The following is a 22,811-nucleotide window of genomic DNA, read 5'->3' as shown; positions in this document are numbered from 1 at the left end:
CTGTAATTAAAGAGGGGACAAATAAAGCCATGGGGAGTGATGAGATTCTTCCTTGTTGTCAGAAGCCAACAAAGTCAAAACAGACCCAGAAAAGTTTCATTAGTCCAGTTTTTATTCAAATTAAATGATGGGGAACTACAGTGTGATTTTCTTTCATAACATAAATATGTCAGTGAAGAATGTTTCTTGAGTTGTTCGTCGCACTGGACAAGACAGCTATCAAGAGAGTTACTTTGCAAAGTCCTTTGTCCTCCACACTCATGCAAAAAAAATCTTTAATTTAAAAAATGAGCTTAAACAGTCAACCAACTTGTTAGAGTATACTGTCACCTACTGAACCAAAGTACTCTGGTTTACAAAACCAAAAATTTTCACACTCAAGTAAATAATTTCACAATCATTCATTACCCTAGAGGGTCTTTATACATAAAATATACAAATTAAAATTATCAATATTTATTTATTTATTCATTGTCACTGTAGAAGAAAATAATTTATAAACCCATAAACAAAGATAAGGGCAGATGAAAAAAGTGAATGAGCCCATATTCAGACCATAATGTGTAGCACACTCCCAAACACTGCAGCTTTGAGCAACAATGCTCACATGAAAGTGATTATTGGGCATGATGTGGGCAAAGGGGGCAACTGCTTTGATAGTATATGAATAATGAATCCCAAAGGTTGAGACCAAGCTGCATTCATCTGTTGAGCCATCACAGTAGCTTGGTGAACAGCATTTATCTGTTGAGCCATCACACTGGTTGAGGAACAGGCACCACACCTTGCTGGATATTAAGGATTTTGGTCTCCAAACAATGTAAACCAGAGAAGAGCTTTGATGGTGGTGACATGCAAAAGCTGCCAAGTGTATTTATGGTAATTACTTGTTGTACACATCCATAAAAAGACGCCGTTTGGATAAACTGAATGAACTGAAAATTTATTTTAAACACCCCCAATTTATCTATTAGGGACCAATGGAAAAGATAGACTTCATTCAGACTTGTTTAAACAACAGCTTGCTTGAGACAAATCTGCACTGCAAGCCCAGGAGGGTGTGCACCACACATGATGCTCTTGGGGCTGGGGCTCATCCTGGGGTGATTTTCTGCAGGAGCAAAGCCCCCTTTAGGAAACCCAGGGCCAGAGTCCCACAGGGAGACCCCAAAAAGAGATTACAACAGAAGGAGCTGAGGAACGTGCTCATATTCTCAAAGGATGAACACAAGGAAGAGGTCCAAGTTTGGTCTGTAAAGCTTTTACTAAAACTCCTGCAATAATTTGTCTGATTTTGGCATCCTGGGGGTTTGTGCCCAGACTGTTGTGGGCAGAGTATCTCTGTCTTCAAGCAGCTCATGCAGGAGCCAAGAAACAGAACCACCAAGTGACAGCTTGTCCCCCAAACTACCCAGGAACCAAACTCATGGCACAAGGAAATTAAATCAGGGTATTGGAATCATTGTAAAATAACCAATAATCTAACAGCTACTGGTGGCTGAGGTAATGGGTTTGAATTTATCTCACAACGTGGAGCCCAATGCTGTCCTTCTAACATTAAAACCAACACAACAGCTATCCCAGATCTTTCTTACAACATGGCATTTCTTGTGCAGAGAACATACAGAATCACACCTACACCACAGCCAGCAAAAACCACACTGGAGTGCACAAATTAGATCGAGAAATGTCATTGAAGACCATAAAAAGCAATCCAAAAATTATTTTAAATTGTCTTATAAAAATATTTACAATAAAATTTGTTAGTACTAATGCTATGTTTTCAGTCCTAGAAAAAGGCAATCTGTAAAGGATCTGGCTCAGGTGCTCAAAATGAACAATACAAACACGAAACCACACATCAAAGACAAATTCCAAGAGCATTTTGGGGATGGGGGGGGGCACAGCTGGTTCATCACGTGTTGTTTGTATTGCATAGCTGGAAAACGAGGTCACTTGACTTGCATAACACTGCAACGTTTGGGAGGGAAGGGAGGAAACACACCGAGGAGCCCTGGCTGAGCTGGGAGCAGCATCAGTCCCTGGCAAGGGCTGTGAGTCCTGGCCCTGTCCAGCATGCCACAGCTCTGGGCCAGCACTGGGCAGAAGTGCCATTTTACAAGAGCAGGGAACCACCAAAACTTGTTTTCCTTACGAGCAAGAAAGACTTATGAACAGATGGATAGCAGGGAAAAAATTATCCCACCTCCAGGTATACCCACATTTCCCACCTGAAAAACACAGCAAATTGCAACCTTGCACCTCTCTAGCAGTACTACCAATTTTTATCTCCAGCCCATATAAACTCATAGTCTCTGGCTAATATTTGCTTTTACTCCACTGAAGCCAGAGGTGTGAGAATGTTGGCTGGAAACTCTTTCCAACTGTTGAGCTGCAGCTGGGCTGTACAGTAGCTTACAGAGGAGTTTATTTAGCTTTATGTCTGTACCAGACCTAACAAGGGCCACGTGTGCCCAAATGCTTGTCCAGCCTCGTGCAGTCACCTCTGCCTAACAACAGGTGCTACCTTGGATTGCAATGCTTTGTCTGTCCCATGTTATCCTTTATTCCCAGGCTGCATGGAAGGGATGAATTTGAGTCTGTCCCAGCTGAGCCCTCATCACCTTCCTTATGCCACCATAAAGGTGCATCTCAGGACTCTGATCCAAAAGCAGCTGCAGTCAGGGAAACATTCCTACTGGGATACATTCCTACTGGGGTACATTCCTCTTGGGATGTACATTCCTGCCAGGGTACATTCCTGCCAGCCTCAATGGCTTTTACAGTAAGCAACACCTCACAGCAGAGCAGCATGTCACACTATGATTTTGGCACGTTTCCCTGCAGATTGTAAAACTCAAAGCAAAAGGTTTAAAGGGTATTATGGAAAAGACTAATTTTTTTTTAATTACTATTTTCAAGACCTCTGAGCTCACATACTGTGGAAGGGTAGACAAAAAGAGCAGTAATGCCCTTTCTTTAGACAGTTTGCCCTTGTTTGTGAAAGCAAGAACATCCCAAGAGGAGTGGGAGCGACCTCACGTTCCCCATGAAGGGAATGCCAGCCCCTCTGCAGGGCAGTGACACAACACAGGCACCCATCTCACAAGGACTGTGTCAACTCAAACATCAAAGAACACAAATTTATAGGAGAAACCCACTCCTCTACAAAAGCAGCACAAGGTGATGCAGCTTAGATCCCTCTGAAATACATTTTTATGTATTTTTCTGTTCTACTGTCGAAGGTCACACAGAGCAGATCTATGGAGACAGAAACCAGCATTACAACTCTGGACAGCTGCCCACAACAAAAAGCCTCAGCTGATCTACAAGGGAAAACAAAACAAAACAAACAAACAAAGAAAAAAAAAAAAAAAAAAAAAAAAAAAAAAAAAAAAAACCCCAAACAAGAAGAAAAAGAGTAGAGAAAATATTTTTCTTCACTAGTTCCCTTTAGCTGGGGAGCTTCTGGGAGCTCACCTCTGTATGCAGAAGCATGTCAGAACTCATAGGGAGATACAAAGAGGTATTTTAAAGTCAAATGTCTTCTTAAAAAGAAAACTTTAAGAATTTGGTATATAAGCAAGACAGGTCCCTTACATCTGGATCTAGATTTGTCTGTTTTGAATAATCTTATGAGTCCTTCATACTAATAAAGGAATGCTTTCAGTAAGGGCAAGACTAAAATAGCAATTACAGTGACAGTGATTAGTTATTCTCCCTGCTCTGGAAGCATTAAAACACTGCAGGTATTTTACTTGGCTCATTAATCCCTGCTTGGGTGACAGAGGGCTCTTGCTGTATGGAATGTCTCTACATTAATGGCACCATAAGGTTTTTTTTAACATCTAAATGCTCTATTATGAAATGGCATTGAGATGCTGGACAGAGCTAGAACTGAAGCTTTCAGCACAGCTGAAAAGTGTGGGTTGGGAACATTTTCTATTCAAGCAACATTTGTTTCACAGGAGCAATAAACCCCGTGGGAGCAGCATGTGTTGTGTGGGGCTGGGAAGGTTTGTGTGGCTCAGGTGCAGAGCTCAGCCCCAGGGAAGGCACTGCCCAGCAGGTCCCGTCACGCACAGCACACAGCATTCATGGCAAGTAGAAAAACCACATGGTGTTTATTTCCACAAGCATTTCAGGGATACATACAGCAGTCCAGTGGCATGTACAAACGTATGGCTGAGACAGCGTCACACTCGAGCCAGACCACCCTGTTCCAGTCCATTTCTGCTGTTTTTATCTGTTGGAACTCAGAAGTTTCCCCTGCCAGTATAAAGTCCACCCTCCAGGCACAGTGAGTAAGTAGTTCAACCAACAATGTGCACGGAGCATCAGTAGGGAAGAAATCCAGAAACTTTCATTTTTACTCACATGCCCAAACGTAGCAGTTTTGTTTCACACAAAAAATCCCGTGCCTGCAGTCCAAGCACAGTGTTTATCTCAGGACACATGCCATCGAGAAGAACAGCTGATTGCACCACAGATAACAAGCAACACCTCGTGTCTAGCATGGAACACGTCCCCAGAGGGATTTTCACTTGGCTATGCAATCCACTGCAGAGTGGATGATGCTGGCAACGTATCACTTGTCATGCTAAGACATTAACAGCAATGAGATGGGTCAAGTCAGAGGTCAGTCATCTTCCCAACACCACCTAGCTGGATCCACTTCACTTCTGCTCCTCACATTGGCTTGATCGTGTGTCACAAGGGTTTGTGAATCACAGCCACACCTGTTGTAAGAACAGACAGACACAGTTATGTAGGAGCAGCTCCTGGGTTGCCACGTGGCTACAATCATTCTGCAAAGCCGAAGGCCAGCAACGAGGGAGATGTCTACCACTTCTGTGAAAGTTTCTCCTACTGAAATCAACATAAAACATACCAAAAAAGCAAAATTAAAGCTTCAGGGAGCACAGCCCTCAGGTTTAGGGATGACTCCACTGCCGCCCACTCTCCCACTGCCTGTTTACCTGCATAACTCCTCCCTGTGCTCATGCTGGTTGGCAACAAGGTCCACTTGTCTGTGCTGGGGTTGTAGTACTCCACTGAGGCCAAATTGCAGGAACCATCATCACCTCCCACCACGTAGAGGAGACCATTCACAGCACACACACCTCAAAGCAGAGCACAGATGGTGAGACATGGGCTAGCTCATCCCCCACAGCACGCTGCTGCCACATTCCAATTCACCCCCAAGCAGATCCCTCAACTCCCATTTTTATCTTTTACAACACTGATCACACACACCACGAGCACACCAAATGCATTAAAAACCACACATAGACAAGAGAGCCAACCACCACAGAAAGGCTTATCATGGTTACCTGCATTTCTTCTACACATATTCATGTCTGCTACTTGTTTCCAGGTGTTTGTCCCTGGGTCGTAGACTTCCACACTCTTCCTCACCAAGGGCCCGTCATGGCCCCCGGTGGCGTAGAGCAGCCCACTGAGCACACCAACACCTGCCAAGCACAGCCAGGTCAGCCACAGCACAGGGACAGGGCTGCACATCCCTGGTTCTGCTACTGGGCATGGCCTTGGCCTCTCCAAGGCACTTCCAAAAACATGGGCCACATGTGCATCAAGATCAGCAGGCACATGGTCAGCTCTGCCCCCACCCACCCCGTGGCACTACAGCAACCTGCACAGCAATGCCTGCCAGATGTCCCCTCTTAGGAAGCTGTCAGGCTATCCAAGACCAGCAGTCTAGTCCCATGACATTCCTCTGCCTTTATTCCATCTCTTTGCACTCACTTGCTCTCTGCCTCCCACCCCACCTTGTTTCCCTCTGCCTGATATTTTCTGCCATGGGACCCTCTGCTTTTAGCCTGATTCCCCCTTTCAGGACTTTGACTTTTGTTTTTCCTGCTGCCACAGGAAAATGTTTTTCATTGTGCCACATGACTTCATCCCTTGGATGATGCTCCTCTCCTCAACAACTTACAGCTCCTGAACCTGCCACTTGATTCCTCTCCTCCCACTCCCACCCCAAAACCTGGCAGCACTTGGCACAGACAAGGTGCCTCCAATGCCATCTTCAAAGCCATTTTTGAAGGCCCCTGGCCAAATCTCTGGGAATAACAGGGATCTTAAAGCTACTTCTGCCTAATATTAAGTAAATTAGTTAATTAAAATGTTCACCAATCCGTGAGAGTTAAAACTTCCAGCAACATATCTTCGTTAATAGGTTCAAAGGCCTCTATTAAAATTAACAAGGTGGGATGTTAGTAAAACAGAAACAGATCTGAATCACATTATTTCAACCATGGACATTAACCAGTATGCAGGGACGAGAGGGGCCCTGCCAGCCTGACAGCAACAGGTTTTTGACTTGGTCCCTGTGCAAGAATCTCTCCTGGTCAGGAAAGGAGAGGGCAGGAACAGCTGCTGAGCCAGAGAACAGGCACCACCCAGGCTCAGCTGCTCCATCAGGAGCATCCCCATCTGGGCACAGGTACATAGATCTACCATGTCACCCCTCCCCTCTCCAAATTACCTTAGCTTGCTACTGCTGGGTTTGGTTTTGACCAGCCATCTCTCACTGTACCAAGTGCTGAAATCCTGATATGACATTGGGACTCATGGGTCACCTCTGGCAAATGTACAATTAATCTCTAACTGCCATAAATATCCACCTTACTGGGCCACATCCTTGGTGTGGTTGAAGTACTCCAGCATGCAGGACTCGGGAAGAGCAAAACACATCCACATGTGTGTCCTGGCTCCTGAGCTGTAGCAGGTGTCTCCCAGGTCACTGGGAAATGGAAAGTCACTTAACTGCATCTGAGCCCAGCAGCCTGGCTGTGCAGCACCTTGGTATTTGACTATATTCAGCTGTTAGTGGAAATTTTATACTTGTAAGAAATAATTTAATGAGTAAATTAATTTAGCAAGTAAGAGAGTAAAAGAGTCGGAAACACTCAAGATTTTTCACATGAAACTGCCTCCTTGTGCAGTGAGAACAGGGCATGCAGGGACAGGACACCCCTGCCAGCAGGGGAAGTGAACTACTTCAGCAAACCCTGGGAGTGTTCAAAAAATGTGCAGATGTGGCACCTGGGGACATGGTTTAGCAGAGAACAGGGCAGTGCTGGGTTAACAGTGGTACCTAATTATCTTGAAGGTCTTTTCCAATCTAAAAAAATGTATGATTCTATAAAACCTGGGCAGCCCCTGCACATCCCCACAGCCTCAGTGCCTGCAGAGACTTGGGGACAGCTGTCCCCAGCCCCACTAGATGTCAGCACGGGGATGGCAGCGCAGAGCACGGTGTCATTGCTGGAGTGTACAGCAGAATGTGCTGCAGCACTGCTGGTGGCACTGGGCAGTCCCCTCCAGTCCCTGCTGCAGGGGCCTCTGTGGGATCACCAGAGTGTGAGGAGCTCAGCTTTCAGGTGGGGAACAGAAAACTGCAAAGAAGTTTGGCAGAGGAGTATGAGCATTCCTAACAAAGGACTTGCTACGTGGAGAAACACTTGTAAAGCAGCACTCAGAGCAGAGTGTTTCCAACAAAGACAACTCACTAAAATCCATTTCACTACAGCCACAAAATTCTTGCTGTTTCAGCACACTGCCAACAATAGGAGACACTCATTCTGCTCTCCTGGAAGGCTGCACCAGACTAGGTTTAAGCATCAAGCAGATACTACAAACCTCTTCAACAGAACTCAAACCAACAGTGTGTCCATATTTACCTCACCTGGAGCTACAGAAAATATACTGGAGTGAGGAGAGAGAGACAGGGTGTAGGGAGCAGCCTCAACCTGCCCAGCTCAAAAGGGAACTCCCACCACAGCTTAACCTGCAGGGTCATTTCAGCCCCAAAGAGCAGCCCCCAGGCTTGCCTGTGGCTACCTGCACAATTTAATAGCAGGGAAGCACACACTGAGCATTAGGATCAACAGTGACAAATTCCCATTCACCTGAAGATGATTTTACATGCAGTGAATGAGAGCTCTTCTCCCTTTCAGAGAGGAACAATCACAGAGAAGACAAATTGCTACCTGGCCCAAGATCATGTAGGAAATTAGAAACCATCAAGACTAGAATCCAATCGTTTTACAACAGGTCCTTTCCTCTAATCCTCCAGATCACCAACTCTCGCCAACAAAAAACCAACTAAAAACTACCTAAGCAGGGACAATCTGAGATGAATTTTGTTATCCTACACATCACCCAATGTGCAGATGAAGTTTGCATTGCAAAGCACCCATTGGGTGCTTGCAGGAAGATCCAAAATGAAAATTCCTCTGAAATCCTACAATGACAGGGGACAGGGAGGTGCAGCTTGGATTTCCTGTGCCTGCAGCTGGAGATTTAGAAAGGGAACTCCTGGCTTACAAGTGAGATGCATCTGCTAGCAGGGCTACTTTGAGACACCGACCATTATTTCATCAATCCAGAAATCAATCTCAGTTTGGCAGGTTTAGTCAAAGCCGGGAGAGCTGCTGAGAGATTCCAAGCCATTACAATTTTCCCCCTCACGGGCAGTGGGGCACACAAGAGGTTGCACTTGCAAGCCCAGCGATGGCAAATGCCACTTTTCCTCCCTGTGTGTGAGCAGAGCAGGTGGTGTGGTGCCCGTGCTGAGCAGTACCTGCCCCGCTGCGCCGCGTGCTCATGTCAGCCACGTAGGTCCACTCGTTGGTGGCGGGGTTGTACTGCTCCACCGTGCTCAGGCACTGCCGCGACGCGCCGTCGTAGCCGCCCACGGCGTACAGCTTCCCTGCAACACACACAGCCAGGCTCAGCAAGAGCCACAGCCTGGCGACAGGCCCTGCCTCAGGACATGCCTAACCTGCTGGGTGGCTGGGGAAAAGCCTAGCAAAGGCATCTGGAGTGGACTCGCCACAGGAGTGATTGTTTGTAAAGCTGTTAAACTGTCAGCAGCACGAGGATGCACCACAGCAGCTTCATCAGAAGTCAACAGACGGTTTTCCAAATTGCTTATTGGCCCAGGAGAAGAAGGATTATCAAGGCATGTTCAGTTCCCCCCATTCAGGTATGCTGTCAAAGGCTGTCACTGCCCATTAACTACAGCATCACATGAGCAATAAATACTAAATAGCTTCTTATAATAATATAATACCTGCAAAGAAACCCAGACACGGCTTTGTAGAACTTGGGCCAAATGGAAACCCAGAGATGCTGTGACCAGCTGAGGCCAGCTGGTCACTCGTGCCCAGTGATGACAGCACAGGACACACTGTGGTGTGAGGGTCTCCTGAGGTATCCAGCCCTCCCTGCCTCAACTCACTGAAAGCTGATAGACACACACTTACTGAGACCAGAGAAGCACAATCAGATATCATGGGACTGCACCATGCATGAAACAGGGCTGATGCTCTACTGTGTCCTCTGTTCCCAGGCCTGACTGGTCCTCTCCCCTTGTCTCCCTGTATCATCTATCAGCTTGTTTTGCATTTAGGCAGTTAATTCTCTGGGCAGAGAAGGATTCTTCTTACTAAAGCAGCCAGCACAAGGCATTCTGGTTCAAGTCCAGGTCTCCTAGATGCCACAGTGACCAACAATTAAAAAAGCCCAACAAATATGTAGGAAAATTCTAACCTAAATTTTTGTACAAAACCTAGAAATTGTATCAATTCTCAATCGATGACAGCAGAGCCTGGCCATGAATGAGCTGTGCAATTCTTTGCATGCACAAGACTCCCACCAGCAGTTATCTTCACCCTTAGGCTTTTGCATCCTCCTGTTTCTGGATGTTTGCAGATTCCAAGAACAAGCTGGCTCTTTTCTTTCTCTCTCAGGCCCACTCATGGCCTCCTTCTGCATCTTCCTGTCTCTAGTAACATTTCAAACTCTTATTTGTGCTGTTGGTCCTGCCTGGTGTTTGTCAGCGAATCAGGCAAGAATGCCAATCTAAGCAAGACAAGATCAATTTCCCTCGCTGGCATGGATTATTAGGTATTTTCAGTATATAATTGATCATCAGATCAATTTTTGTCACATTCAGATGAACCCTGTGGATTAACTGCAGGCTGCAGTTTATTTTCTACACCAGTATGAGCAGTTCTTGTGCCCACCACATGTCCTCATTATTTTTATCATGGACTCCAACATATGCAACACTTGTGTTCTCAAAAAAATCAAAGGAAAAAGATTTCATGAGTGTTCAGTAGAAAATCTGTCCATAGAAACGCATCTCTCAGGTCCATATTTAATACTTTTTCTGCATTCAAGCCATTTGAATAAATTCCAATGACTGACAGCAGCCCAGCACTTCCCAAGCATGGGCCAATTTTGAAGGAGGTGCTTCTTAAATATGCAAATTTAAGTTAATGACCACTACGTATTCTGACTTTATCTCCCTTGTTCTTCTCACATAAACAGATTTCATGTACACTAACATATTCCATGTACTTCCCACTCAAACAGGTCCAACCAAAGCACTGTAAAGCATGGTTTATATGGTTTATATTAAGGCTTGTGCCAAAGCTGCTCTGCATTGCACTAACAGGAAAGTGCTATGCCACAATAAAGACAAGTTCAAATAAAGCCTTTCACTTACTTCAGAATAGATTTTGTAAAGGAAGAAATGGTTCCTACTTAAACTTTTCATTCTCCTGAGTCCAAACCAAGCTGCTCAGTTCCAGCTCCCTCAAGTTGCTGACCCAGAGGTGCCAGCAGCTGCCACCATCCTGCCAGGCCTCCCACCTCACTGAGCTGCCACAGCCTTTGCTATCGTCAGCCCCTGCTCATTCAGGAACCTCAGCAGAGCTCTGCCTGATGTCAATAAACACAGGTTTTAGTATTCCTGCCAAACCACCAGCTTGGGGCTGTGGGACAAACTCTGCTCCTGTTTCTCTGGCTGAGCAGATTTTCCGTGATGGGTATTCCATCCACGCAGCCTCTGCCGGCAGCAGCAGCACAGCAGTGCTGGCTTTCACCAGCCAGAACCAGCCCAGGAGAATCTGGATTCAAACAAACCTGCATACACCTGATTGCATTCACAGGAGGCATGGGCTAGTCTGATACAGGTCTGTGGCTCTTGGAAAGCTACACATGATTTTTCACTGAGATAAAGAAGAGAATGGAAAAAGTTGCAGCAATTACGTCATATAAAATCAATCTTTCCCAACTGGTGTGGGGAATAGCTCTTGCCATTCCCTCCTACTGCACTTAACCATTCAGGCTTCTATTTGACACAGTAACATTTGCTTGATGGAAATGGCTGTTCATTTTCTTACCCTCCACAACTCCAACTCCAACACTGCTTCTTCTTGTGTTCATGGGAGCCACAAAAAACCACTCATTGGTTTTATAGCTATAGGCCTCAACTGATGCCAGACCTAGTTAAAAAGGGGATACACAGGTTTTCTAATTAAAAAAAAAGAGAAGAAAAAAAGATTGGTGTTGCACTTTCATCTGCCTTCCACCACCTCCCAAGCCCGTAATTCCCACCATGCTCCTGCAATCCCACTTCCTAACCCCTTGACTTTCAGGCTGGGACCAGACTGTCAATGCCACTTCTTCAGTGGCTGGGAAAACTGTCACCCCATGACCCCCACCCTTGGACTGCTGCCTCTCCAATGTGCTAGGCCACCAAGGTGAGCAGAGTCCAAATTCCAAGCCCAAAAGCCCCACATCCTTTCAAACATTACAAAACATCCATGCAAGGGTTTAAAAATTCCCCCAGACCCTGCTTCAATAGTTAGTTCAGGGCTTAATCAAGTGGCAGAGCTTTACAGCAGAGGCAGAGGTGTGAATCTAAACACGCAGCTATGCCAAGATAAATCCCAGGCACACACACCCTGTAAAATTCCTTGCTAGTATTTTATTCATGCTGCTATGAAAAATTTAACTGAAACAAGGAAAAAAAATCCCTTTTCAGCCCTGAAAAAGCATAATCATGCAGAGAATGAGGCCGAAAGAAAATAATAAGGGTGAGATTCTCTGCAATTACTGACAGGCCAGAACACGCACGTGGGTAGTTACAACACACACCAAACCCCATTTGCGGCTCCCTCTCCACAGAACCCTAGAGGAAGGGCGCAGGAACCGCTCTAAAGCTCTGCAATCTCTGCAAGCACTTCGGTCAGGTCAGGCACTGCCTGCTGCTTGCCCAGCCACGTACCAGTGCTGCCATCAAAGCCGCCCACGGCGTAGAGGAGGTCGTTGAGCACGGCGGCGCCCAGCGTGCTGCGCCGCTCCTGCATGCTGGCGATGGACGTCCACTGGTCCTTGGCGCCGTCGTACACGTCCACCGTGCGCACCCGCAGCGAGCCATTAAAGCCCCCCACGGCATAGACATTGCCAGCCATGAACACCACGCCTGAGGAAAGAGGAGAGGGGTCACAGCAAACTCTCTGGGAAGAGAGCAGGACCTGCCCAGATCGTGCTGGCCGGCCAGGGTGTGAAAGGCGGCTGGGGAGAGCGGAACACGGCGAGGCTTTGGTGTTTTCGGCAGGTTAACAGTGTTGAAGTCGAGCGTGATAAAGCATATGTGTCATATGGGAGGTGAAATGTACATGAAAACATGGCAGCATAAGGCACAGATGGAGTTCACACCTGAATGAGTAATTCTGTGAGCCAGAGGGAACACCAAATGGTGAGGCACATTCACAACTCTGTCAGATGTTTTCAGAGGAACACTCGCAACTTAAAGATCTGCTCTCCATCACCCACTCCTCCGCACCAAGAGAGACTGACTCAGCTCCTTTGATTTTCACTAGGAAACCAGCAAGAAAAACTGAACCCCTGTGGACTGCCAAGACAGCAACAGGGGAGGAGGAGGGGAAACACTGATGGAGGAACAGCCAGGAGAGAGAGATGACGAAGGGAGACAGTGGGAGGGCTGACAGGCAGGAGTGCCATTAGAGAGCAGGACATCCACCTGAACAAGAAGGGAAAGATGTCTGCAGAGAAAGAAGAAGACATGGCAAAAAGAAAGTGCTGCTTGAGGCCAGGGGCACAGAGGAAGCTAAAGGGAGGACTAAGGACATCCATCCAGTGCTGAAGAGCAGCATTAGGGAAACAAAGAAGGTTGCAGCAAAAGTTCCCTTTACCTGCTCTGCATCTCCGTGAGGGAAGCTCAGCAACCTGATCCCACCGCTCCTCCTCAAAATCATAGCACTCCACACTGCGAATGGCTTTGGGTGCTTGCCCACCCACCACAATCATCACCTGCAGAGGGAAGAGGAGAGCTAGAAAACCTCAGACATGACCCCAGGCAGCTGCTCTCTGCAGAGAAACCATCACCACAACCCGATCAAGAGCAGCTGCCAAAACATGTGCTGAAGGCCAGCCAGAAGCCTCTGCAGGGACACTTATTTCAGGCAATTATATTTCAAGGGGGAAAAATTTCTCTCCAATTTAATGCATGCTAAATATGGCCACCCCATTTACCCTTCCTCACCGTGTCCAAGGTGGGCAACTTGCCCAATTTCTCCTTGAAATACAAAACCTTTTGGCACCACAGCATTCCCAAGACTCACTGCAAAAGTATTTTTAAGTGAGGAAGATTCCAGCATAATTTCCACTGGCAGCCCACTGTTTAGTCGTTATCTCCATGGTGGTGCTAAAAATAATCAATGCCACTCAGCAAATAAAACGTGACAGCTGCGGTGCCACCTGCGGGGAAGGCGACACTCAGGGAAATCACCAGAACTGCCACGACCTGGGGGGCCTGGGCTGCTGAAGGATGTGATTTGTCAGCTTCATTAAGGCTTTTGGCTGCCACAGGTACTGAAGGAAATACGGGAATTAAACCGTGAATTCCTTACAGGTAGGGAAGAGCTATGTCAGGGTGGTCAAGGGCAACTTCAGGAGTGGAAGAACCACTCTGCTGGCTCAGGTTCATCCAGCCCCAGACTCCACTACCACCAACAGCAAGGGGTGGGCACTGGTGGGGAAGTGAGAAGACCAGAATATCTGGTCTTCTCACCAGGGAAGCATGCAGTGTCGTCCTTCCCAAATCTGCCCTATCTGCTGCCAGAAGACAAATTCCCCACGGACATTGGTGCCAGGAGCCTGCAGCTCTGCACTCGAGGGTGCCCTGGCTCTGAGCCCCAGCTGGGCACTGCAAACCCCTGCACAGGCTGCCAGCCCCCAAAACACCTGCACTGGCAAGCAGCTGGACCTGCACTTTGTTCAGCACACATTTCATTCAACCCTCCACAGCCAGCAAGAGGGAGGATTTGCTCCCCTTATCACAGCAAATCAGTGGGACAAACATCACCCAAGACAATCTGATCTTTACAAGGCCAAGGAGCTAGAAACAAAATAATGGGTCCTCAAATATAGATACAGAGTAGTTGGAAAACTGGCTTTAGGCTCTGCAAGGCAGCTGGGAGTAGCTGAGGGGATAAGATTGTCACTTGGGTCACTCAGATAACAACCCCAAGCAGGGTTGCTTTAAAAGTAGAGAGCTAGACAGCAATTTAAAGAATTTGAAGAGCATGGAAATAGTGGCCTGTTTGATCTACAGAGATGAGAACATTATATTAGGAACCAAATTGAGTCTAAATTAACAGGCTGACTACTAGTTGTGTAACAGTCTCCCATGGCAAGCCACAGGGCTTCACACGATTACAGAATTAAGGGATTCCACAGCAGACAATAATCCCTCATCAGCAGGACCAACAGGCCAGATGAAAGTTCCTCAGTAACAGGATTGCTGAAAGATCATCACCTCCTTCCCTTTCTTCACAGTTCAAAAGAAGGGAGGAAAGACCTGCAGAAGGATTTGGGTTTATACTCCTAGGTCATGCTATAAAAATGTTGAGAACCTCTGAACTCACTGATTTGCTGTTCCTTTTATCCTTAACTACTTTAGTCCTTGAACAAGGGCCATGTCAGCCCTTCATGATACCTCCAAAGCTGAGCTCTACCAACTTCATCTCAGCAACAGCGGGCAGAAAGGACACTGACACATGCTGCAAAACCACAACTTCTCAAAGGACAGTCCAGTATCCAAATATCAAAAACAGCACAGATCTCATACACCCTCCCACAAAGCAACCTCATTATTGTTTGTGCTTGGAAAAATAGCACACTGTGGTTTTGATGTCCTGGAATCTCCAAATGCTTACTAGCACCTTCAGTGGCAGTCTGCTGAGAGACATTGTGCCAAACTGTGTTCATCTCTGGGGCACAGAGAAAAGCTCCTGTGGTGGTTTTTTCCTTCACTAATAAAGTGGTGGCTGGAGCACCCCAGGCCTGCAGGATAAACATGGGGAGTAACAAGGATTATTTATTCAGTTGCTGCTTTGAGTCTATTGAAATGCGCTTCAGACTTCCTGCCCACGGGGCTGGGTGCTGCTGTTTCCTGCTTTCCTGGCTTCTGATTATGGATACAGGAAAGGAAGAGACACCTACTGTGACCCTCCTCAGCAGGGCTCCACGACACTCTTACCAGGCAGCAGCAACCTCAGCCAGCCCTGCCAGCTCTCCAGCAGCCACTCCGCAGCTCAGCGAGCCACCAGCCACAAAACATTACAAGAGCAGAGATACTCCTTCCCCTAAGGGTTTATCTAAGCTTATTCAACTTCATTATGTTCCTTGCTGGGCATAGGCCATGCCAGAAGAGGGAGTAAAACACTTCCAAGCACAGCCACTGAGTCAGTAAAAAGTAACACGGCAAGCACTGGATCTCCTGTCAAAGGACTGAAAATGCCACCAGGCACAGGCGTGAGGTGACACAAAGTGACAAGCTCAGCTTACCTTTGGCAAGCTAACGGGGGTCCTTGGCTTTGTCCTGGGATTCTTTATTAGTTGCCTTTGATCCAGAGGAAGCAAATGATATTTCATGGCTTCAATAAGGAAGTCTTTACAGGTGTTGTTATTCTTGATTAAAGCTTCTTCTTCGACTGTCTGAGAACATGCACACACAACAAAGATCATTTACACTGGCACAGGTCACAGGGAGCTTCGTGGAAAGAACATGTAACCTGGAATTTCCCTTCAAATGTACCAACATTAAAAAAAAATGCAAGAGACAAACACAGACTTCCAGCTCTTCCCAAAGAAGCACATGCAGCAACATCCAAGCTTCTCACTTTTTCCCAAGATCACTCACAAGAAGTGAGTGTTTTATCACCCTCTGCCAAACACTTGATGCAGCAGAGGAGAATTCACCTCAGTAAGTGGTTTCTTTTATCTGAGTCAGAATTTTTAAAGAGAGGCAGTATCTTTTATTCCATTAGAAGATACAGATGAAAGAAAAGAAAAACCATGATGGGTTCATCTTATGAATACCAATTTTATACCAATTGTATTGACTTTTTTAGATATATGATAAAAGCACAGCAGTCACGGAGCCCAAATGCCAACCTCTTCTTTGGGAATTCTCAGCTTATTATCTAGGCCCAGATGCCAGGAATTAATTTATGAAGAACAATCTCCAAGTCAGACTGAGTCAGAGAGTGCCTCCCTGCCAGCCACACAGACCCAAATGTATGCACAGCACACGTCTTAAACCAAAATTATCATACATTATATATTTCCATTATGATGTTTTGCTTGTGCATGACAGAAAAAAGCTGCGCGAGCTTGTAACACCACCACTTCAGTATTTTCAGGGTGAAAAATCACAAGACATTAACTTATCAATGCTTCCCCTACAGGGACAGCAGCTCTGCTCTCTGCATTGCCTGGCAGAGCATGGGTCCCATTTACAGGAAGGTTTCTGAAGCACACATTGATTTCAGTTTTTGTTTTTATTCATCCGTTTACAGACTCAGCAACAGACCAAATTACCCATCTCAGACACAAACAGCCAAGCCACTGATAAAGGAGCCACCAAGAGCTTAAGTGCAAGTATTGATGATTTCTTTGCAGACTAACCTGTACCAGGTAATCTCTGGGCAAAAGAGGCAGGCGAACGTGCTCCATCAGCTTAGCCATGTGCTCTAAGCGAGATTCCTTCTCATAATTTATCCAAGAGATAACTGCTTCAAAGACCTACACAGATTAAGTACAATTAAATGGAGAAAAGACAACTTCCTTGCAGAGTCACCCACCCAAAATCAGCAGCATAGTGATTTTAGAGCATCAGAGGAAGGGGGTGCAAGATCTCTATCAAATCAAAAAGCTGTGACTGCACAGAGCACAGGCAGCACTGTAGCAAAGAGCTGAGCTGACCATGCATGTTAACAAGCAGCTTCACATCTAGATGTGCTGTATCACTCCCAGAGCTAAGTACATGTCCAGAACAATCATATACTTCTTGGACATTAGCACTGGAAGGCAGCCAGGAAACTTAATGAGCCTGCTGACATTTGCACTGGACATTATTCATTAAATCAGCCACAACAATTACTCCTGATAACAGAGATCTCCCTCCTCCAGGAGCCTGGCCACATAGTAAAGTCACTACGCTCATATTTAATCACTACACCAGTTCCACCAGCCCCCAGAAACCAAAAAGTCTTGAGGACAAGTTCCCCCCACACACAGGGCAAGCCCTGCCTGCAGCCATGGAGCCTCTGCACTGCCTGCATTTCCCTGCTAAAAATACTCAGATACTCCAGCTGGGGAACAAGGGCACGCTGGGCTTCTGGTCTGAACCAAGATCTAGTTTTACTTCCAGATCCAGCTGGTTGAGATAAGCATCCAGAGCTGGAGTCCGTGACAAAGTGCTCACAAACAGCCCCACGGCAGAGCCCTGGCGACGCACAGGCGCAGCAGAAGCCTTCGCTCTGGGCTCCTGTATGAATATGCATGTGCTTATGTAACTGGGAGCCTCACTCACAAAAGAAAGGCCTAAAAATGTCACCGGGAGTGGGAAAGGCTTCCTGGAACACCCAGCAAGGCAGGAAGAGGGGCTGATGCAGTCTCGGATGCTGCACAGCAGGATCTGGATCACTGCAGTGGAGTTTCCCCACAGAGACAGAATTAAATTCTGACACATAAGGCACATCTACAGGCAACACTCCCCAAGCTCTCTCACTGCCCAGTTACCCAGGGGCTGAGCAGAGACCCTGTCTGTCCCATGCTTCCCCCAAAGGCATCCCTGGCCCTTCCCTCCAGCATGCCAGGCAAGCGCCCTTGGTTTCAGCTTCCTTCTGGGGTCACCATACGGTCAGGCCAATTTGCACAGATAATTATTTCTTTCTTTCCATCCTGCCCATCGCTCCCCAAGAAACCATTTTGTTTGGTCCAAGGTCACTAATTTGACAAAATCAACCAAAAATGAGGGCACCATCTTTCAGTCCCCAGTTGTTGCTGGTAAATGTACTTGCAGGAGGCTGTGGCAGACACATCCTGCCATGAAGGAGATGCAGAGCAGAAAGGGGTTTCTTCCTCTTAGGCTAAACTATATACTTTTAAAATGCAGTAAAGCACCAGCCTCATTTCCTGTGCCAACAAAGTTCCTGCTGAACTGTTTGGAATTCAGGACACTGCAATGAGGATTTAAGCAACCCAACAGGGAGTGGTGTAATCAAATCACAGCAAATGCTGAGGAAAATAAATACTGCAGAGCTTTTAAGTATTTTTAAATTAAAATAAATAAGCAAACAAACATTTTAACTTTGGCTATGAGGCTTTTAAAGTAGAAACTGGGTTGTGAGATTTTTTTAATTGCAAATGAGTGTGGAAGAAGGATAAAGCAAATGTTTAGCCGACAAACAGGCTTTTCATTAACCTCTTCTGCACAAAGGCTGAGCTGCAGAACAGGTCACAGGGCTGGGACATACCCAGCTACAGGTCAGGAGGACAGTGAACAAGTCTAAAGGAAGGTAAGGCAACAGGAATATGCACTAGGAATAAGCTGCTTCCTCGGTGCTGGCGTCCACTCCTGAGTCAGGCCAGCACTGATGCTTCCCTGCTGGGCCTACTCTAAAAATAACTTTTTTTTTTTTTTTTTAAATCAGATTCTGGCACCTTCCATTGGCTCTGATTCCTAATTTCAGAGAAGGGAAAAAGGCTTTAATCCAAGACAGCAATATCTCTATTTAAAGGCCACATCTGTTTCCAGTCCTGCCGTGCCCGCTGCAGACCCCGAGCAGCTGCTGCCGCTCCCCCGCGACCCTCCAGCCATGCAGGACCTGCTGCCAGGGTGGGATGGGCAAAGCAGTTGCCCACACAGCTTGATTTAGAGCTGAAGTAGCAGCTGGCACCTGCCTGGCTGCAGGAGCACTCCCGAGCTTGGGAGAAGTAAATTTCCCACTCTGTGGAGGAGAAGGGTAAAAGCCTGGAATATCTCCTCTCTGCATACTGCCTAAGGAAGGAGCAAGCCCAGATGTTTTCCCAGTCTCTTCAGCCAAAAATCCATTTGTTAGAGACTCCCAAGAGTGAGGGCCAAACCTTGCATCAGCTTCTGCTGCATGTCAGCAGCATGAGACAATGAATCAATTACCAGACTCTGCATAGAAACCCCAATCCAAAAATCCCAACCCTCTAAAATATTTCTTTAGCCACTGTTCTGAGTTGGCAGGAGACCATTTTCCAGTCCCCCCACTTCATACATCTTTAGTAAATAACAAATAATTATTATTTTTATATTGTTTTTTTACCTTGCAAACAGTAAAAAGATCCAATTAGGTCAGGTACAGAAAACATTAGTAAAACTGTCTTCCACTGTAGTGTACTCAGCTATAGCAAAAAGAGCAAGCAGGGACAACAAACCTTTGCACTGTTCTGAAAGGGCCTGTGTAACTGCAGAGGCTGGTACAACAAGGGGGACAGAAGAGAAAGGAGAAGAATCTTGGACTGATGAGAAAATGCTGTCACTACTTGACAATTAAAATAGATTTCTGTGCTAGCAGAGAATTTTTGTCATCCTGATGGCCTAGGGGTATAAATAAGCCAAAATTGGTGGATAAGGATATATTTTATTAAGCCAATAGGTATTAGTTGCGGGGTGGCAGAGGAAGGGGAGAACACACAAATTCCTGAGGCATTCCAAGAGCAATTCTCCCTCCCTGATCTTGGCAGGACTTGGCTCTAACACTTCTCAGTGATCCAGGGATGGCAGTGCTCTGGCTCACAGGCACAGAACATGTATGAGACACAGCAAGAAGAGGAACAAGAAAGCTCCTTGTGAAATCTGGCTGTGACAATTAAGCTGCCAGATTTCTGAAATATTTTGCACATGCATACACACAGATATACGTGTGCATGTAGGACTGGTATACACATATATATACTTTCATATAGTTTGTTTTATAATATCTATCTCAAGCATTAGCAGATAGAAAGAATAAAAGTGAGGAAAACAGCTTGTCTATCATGAAGTTAACATGAAACAGCAGCCTAGGAGTCTGTCCTCAATTTCCAGCACTTCTTTGAACTCCAGCACATTTCATGCTTATGTTCCATTCCCATTTTCTGCCTTTCTCCTGTTATTCAGGTCTGTTGTTTTGAACGTGCAGCTTATGCTTACATTTCCTTCCACGGCCTTGCATTCTCAACAATCTTTTCTTTTACAAGTTCTTTTACAGTCAGCTAAAGAAATACTGGGTTTGATTGTGTAAAGCTCAGATGAGGGAAGGAGCATTTTGATTCCCCTGGGCGCAAGGCCAATAAAAGCTTTTGAACAATGCTTCACAGGACTGGAAAAAATTGGTTACTAAACTTGCACTTCCCTTTGCAGGCTGCTTGGCTCAGGCAGAGGGATTCTGCTGTGAGTTGGTGCCATTTGCTGTTTCCCTTGCTGGCCCTGCCCCAGTGGCACCTCGCAGCCCCACGCCTGCGGGAACGCGCCCGGAGGCTCCGAGTTCATGGGCTCAGCAGGGAGCACCCCTGAGCCCACACCTCACATGGAGCAGGATTTCTGGAGAGTTTTACAGTGCCTCTGGGCCCAAGCACTTGTGTGTGTGCAGCCCAGAGGGGCTGAGCAGGAGAAGAGCACATGTGAGGATGTCCAGCCCCAGCCCACCCAAATGCAGACACCCAGTAAGGGCCCTGAAGTTACAAACCACACAACCCTCAAGCTCTTCTGTGGCCTCCCACAAGTGACCATTTACATTTAGGAACATGGTTTAGTGGCAGACCTGGCAGTGCTGTGTTAGTGGCTGAACTCAATGATCTTAAATGTCTTTTCTAACCTCACTGATTCTGTGACTTTACAATCTCCCCACAGTGACAATCTGGAGATGAGCTGAAGGACTGGAGGCACGTGCCTGTCCCCAGAAACCTGCAGCAGTTCACACAAGAAACTCAGACCAGAGAATGGAGCTGGAGTTCACCAAACACCATAAACACTGCTCACCCTGCTCCCCAGGACTCCAGACTACACAAGATGTGCTGAACATTTCAACACAAAAACAGTATTAACCAGTGCCTTTTTCCCTTTTTTTTATTAAAAACACTGAAGATACTAGAAAAATACTTCCTTCCTTCCTTCCTTTTGGTTCTGGGCTTCCTTTTGTTTTTCTAGCCAGCCTGCAACAGAAGCCAATATTCCTCCCCTGCCTAATGAAATTCACTTTTTTTTTTGAGGTTTTACAGCAGGTATTAAATGCTTTACACAACAGCAGATGGGAGTTTCTTAGTTTTCCAGAGAGGGAAAGTAGTTGGTTCTGAGCCCCAGGGCTTTTAGCGTGATATGGATCTGAGAGTCATAACTTCCTGCAAAGAACAACCAAGTGAAGGTCATTTTTATGTGCTTTTAGGATTCACATTATTTTAATTTTCCTTTCCACATGATCTCTGTTGGAGAATGGCCCCTAAGGAGCATATCATGATAACAGTTCCTGGTGTAAGAACTAGAAACATTCCAGCATTCTTACATTCAGTCTTGCTATACAATTTACTGTACCTTTTCTTCAGAGGAGACTGTGAGCTTGTCACTTGATATTAAACTGCAAACCTGGTCCAGACTAAGGCTAAGAAATTCTTCTCCTAGCATCACCTCAGGGAAGTGCTGCTCTGTTCAACAAACGAAAAGGGGGAACAGAAAATTATAATGAAATCCATGTTTTCAGTCAGTGGCAGGACCACAGCATGAGAGAACAGCTCTGAGCACCCACGACAGACCCACAGCAGCTGTGAGTGGAGCACAGACAGAAACCAGCCCCAGAGCAGGATAAAGAAACCTCATGTTATTTCAAGCAGCACCAGCCCCATGAAATACTTTCATAAATGATACTAAACTTTCTGAAAAGCCACTGAGACTATTCCAGTGGCAAATACAGTTAGAAGTGGCAATTAAGACAAGGGCCAATATACAAAGCAGTAAATAACCTGGCCACCACAGCATCCACCTCCCCAGTAGTTTTCCCCTTTCCACTTAAGCCTACAATTGTACATATTACTATTTCTCCCTTTTTGCCTCCAGATCCCTCTATACTGTAACTCTGGGAGACACTTGAAAACAAAAAGCATGAATATAACCCCAAACTGGAAGAATTATGACTGAGCATCATCAAATCTGTCAAGCTTTATATCTAGCCAAAAGGCACACAAAATAAGCACTTCCTAAAAAATAATTTCTAGGTCAAATATGTCATTAGCCATCTGCAGCAATTTTAGTTTTGCAAGAATTTCTTACATATACTGCCAATTTAATCTCACCTGTCACTTGCTAAGTCCCATTTATCTTTGGCTGAATTACAGAAACATGAATCTCAGACACTTTATCTGAAGCAGCTTCTTTCAAGTTCTAATTCTGTAGCTTTGAGAAGCTCAGACTCCTGTATCCAAAAAGCTCTCTGCAGCAAGATCTGCCTCGAGTTTTCACATCTGCAAAGTGCTTTGCCTGACAAAAAGCAGCATCAAAGGGACATGAGCTGGCATAACTTCCAGAGAGGAGATTTTTGGAGCCCCTGAAAGACCCCTCACCAAAGCTGCTGCTGTAGAGTTGGACTCTGGACTTGGACTCCCCAGTCACAGACCCT

General features: G+C 46.1%; 1 protein-coding gene across 7 annotated transcripts in view; it reads right to left on the bottom strand.

Moving 5' to 3' along the window:
- Positions 1–4,105: 4,105 nt before the first annotated feature.
- Positions 4,106–22,811, bottom strand: part of KLHL3 (kelch like family member 3) — a 110,260-nt gene continuing 91,554 nt past the window's right edge. For all 7 annotated transcript variants that reach the window (XM_041397463.1, XM_041397460.1, XM_041397461.1 and 4 more), the window contains 10 exons: positions 21,734–21,843; positions 16,816–16,932; positions 15,694–15,843; positions 13,038–13,155; positions 12,107–12,304; positions 11,220–11,321; positions 8,609–8,737; positions 5,334–5,474; positions 4,980–5,123; positions 4,106–4,739 (listed from right to left, as the gene is read on the bottom strand). In XM_041397463.1, coding sequence (XP_041253397.1) covers positions 4,711–4,739; positions 4,980–5,123; positions 5,334–5,474; positions 8,609–8,737; positions 11,220–11,321; positions 12,107–12,304; positions 13,038–13,155; positions 15,694–15,843; positions 16,816–16,932; positions 21,734–21,843 — 1,238 coding nt within the window. In that variant the 3' untranslated portion in view covers positions 4,106–4,710. The remainder of the gene's footprint in view (positions 4,740–4,979; positions 5,124–5,333; positions 5,475–8,608; positions 8,738–11,219; positions 11,322–12,106; positions 12,305–13,037; positions 13,156–15,693; positions 15,844–16,815; positions 16,933–21,733; positions 21,844–22,811) is intronic.

This window comes from Onychostruthus taczanowskii, unplaced genomic scaffold, assembly GCF_017590055.1.
Source record: "Onychostruthus taczanowskii isolate IOZ18803 unplaced genomic scaffold, ASM1759005v1 scaffold14, whole genome shotgun sequence".
NCBI classification, from domain to species: domain Eukaryota; kingdom Metazoa; phylum Chordata; class Aves; order Passeriformes; family Passeridae; genus Onychostruthus; species Onychostruthus taczanowskii.
The sequence above is the reverse complement of the archived record's forward strand: the minus strand, read 5'-3'. Positions and strand labels throughout refer to the sequence as shown.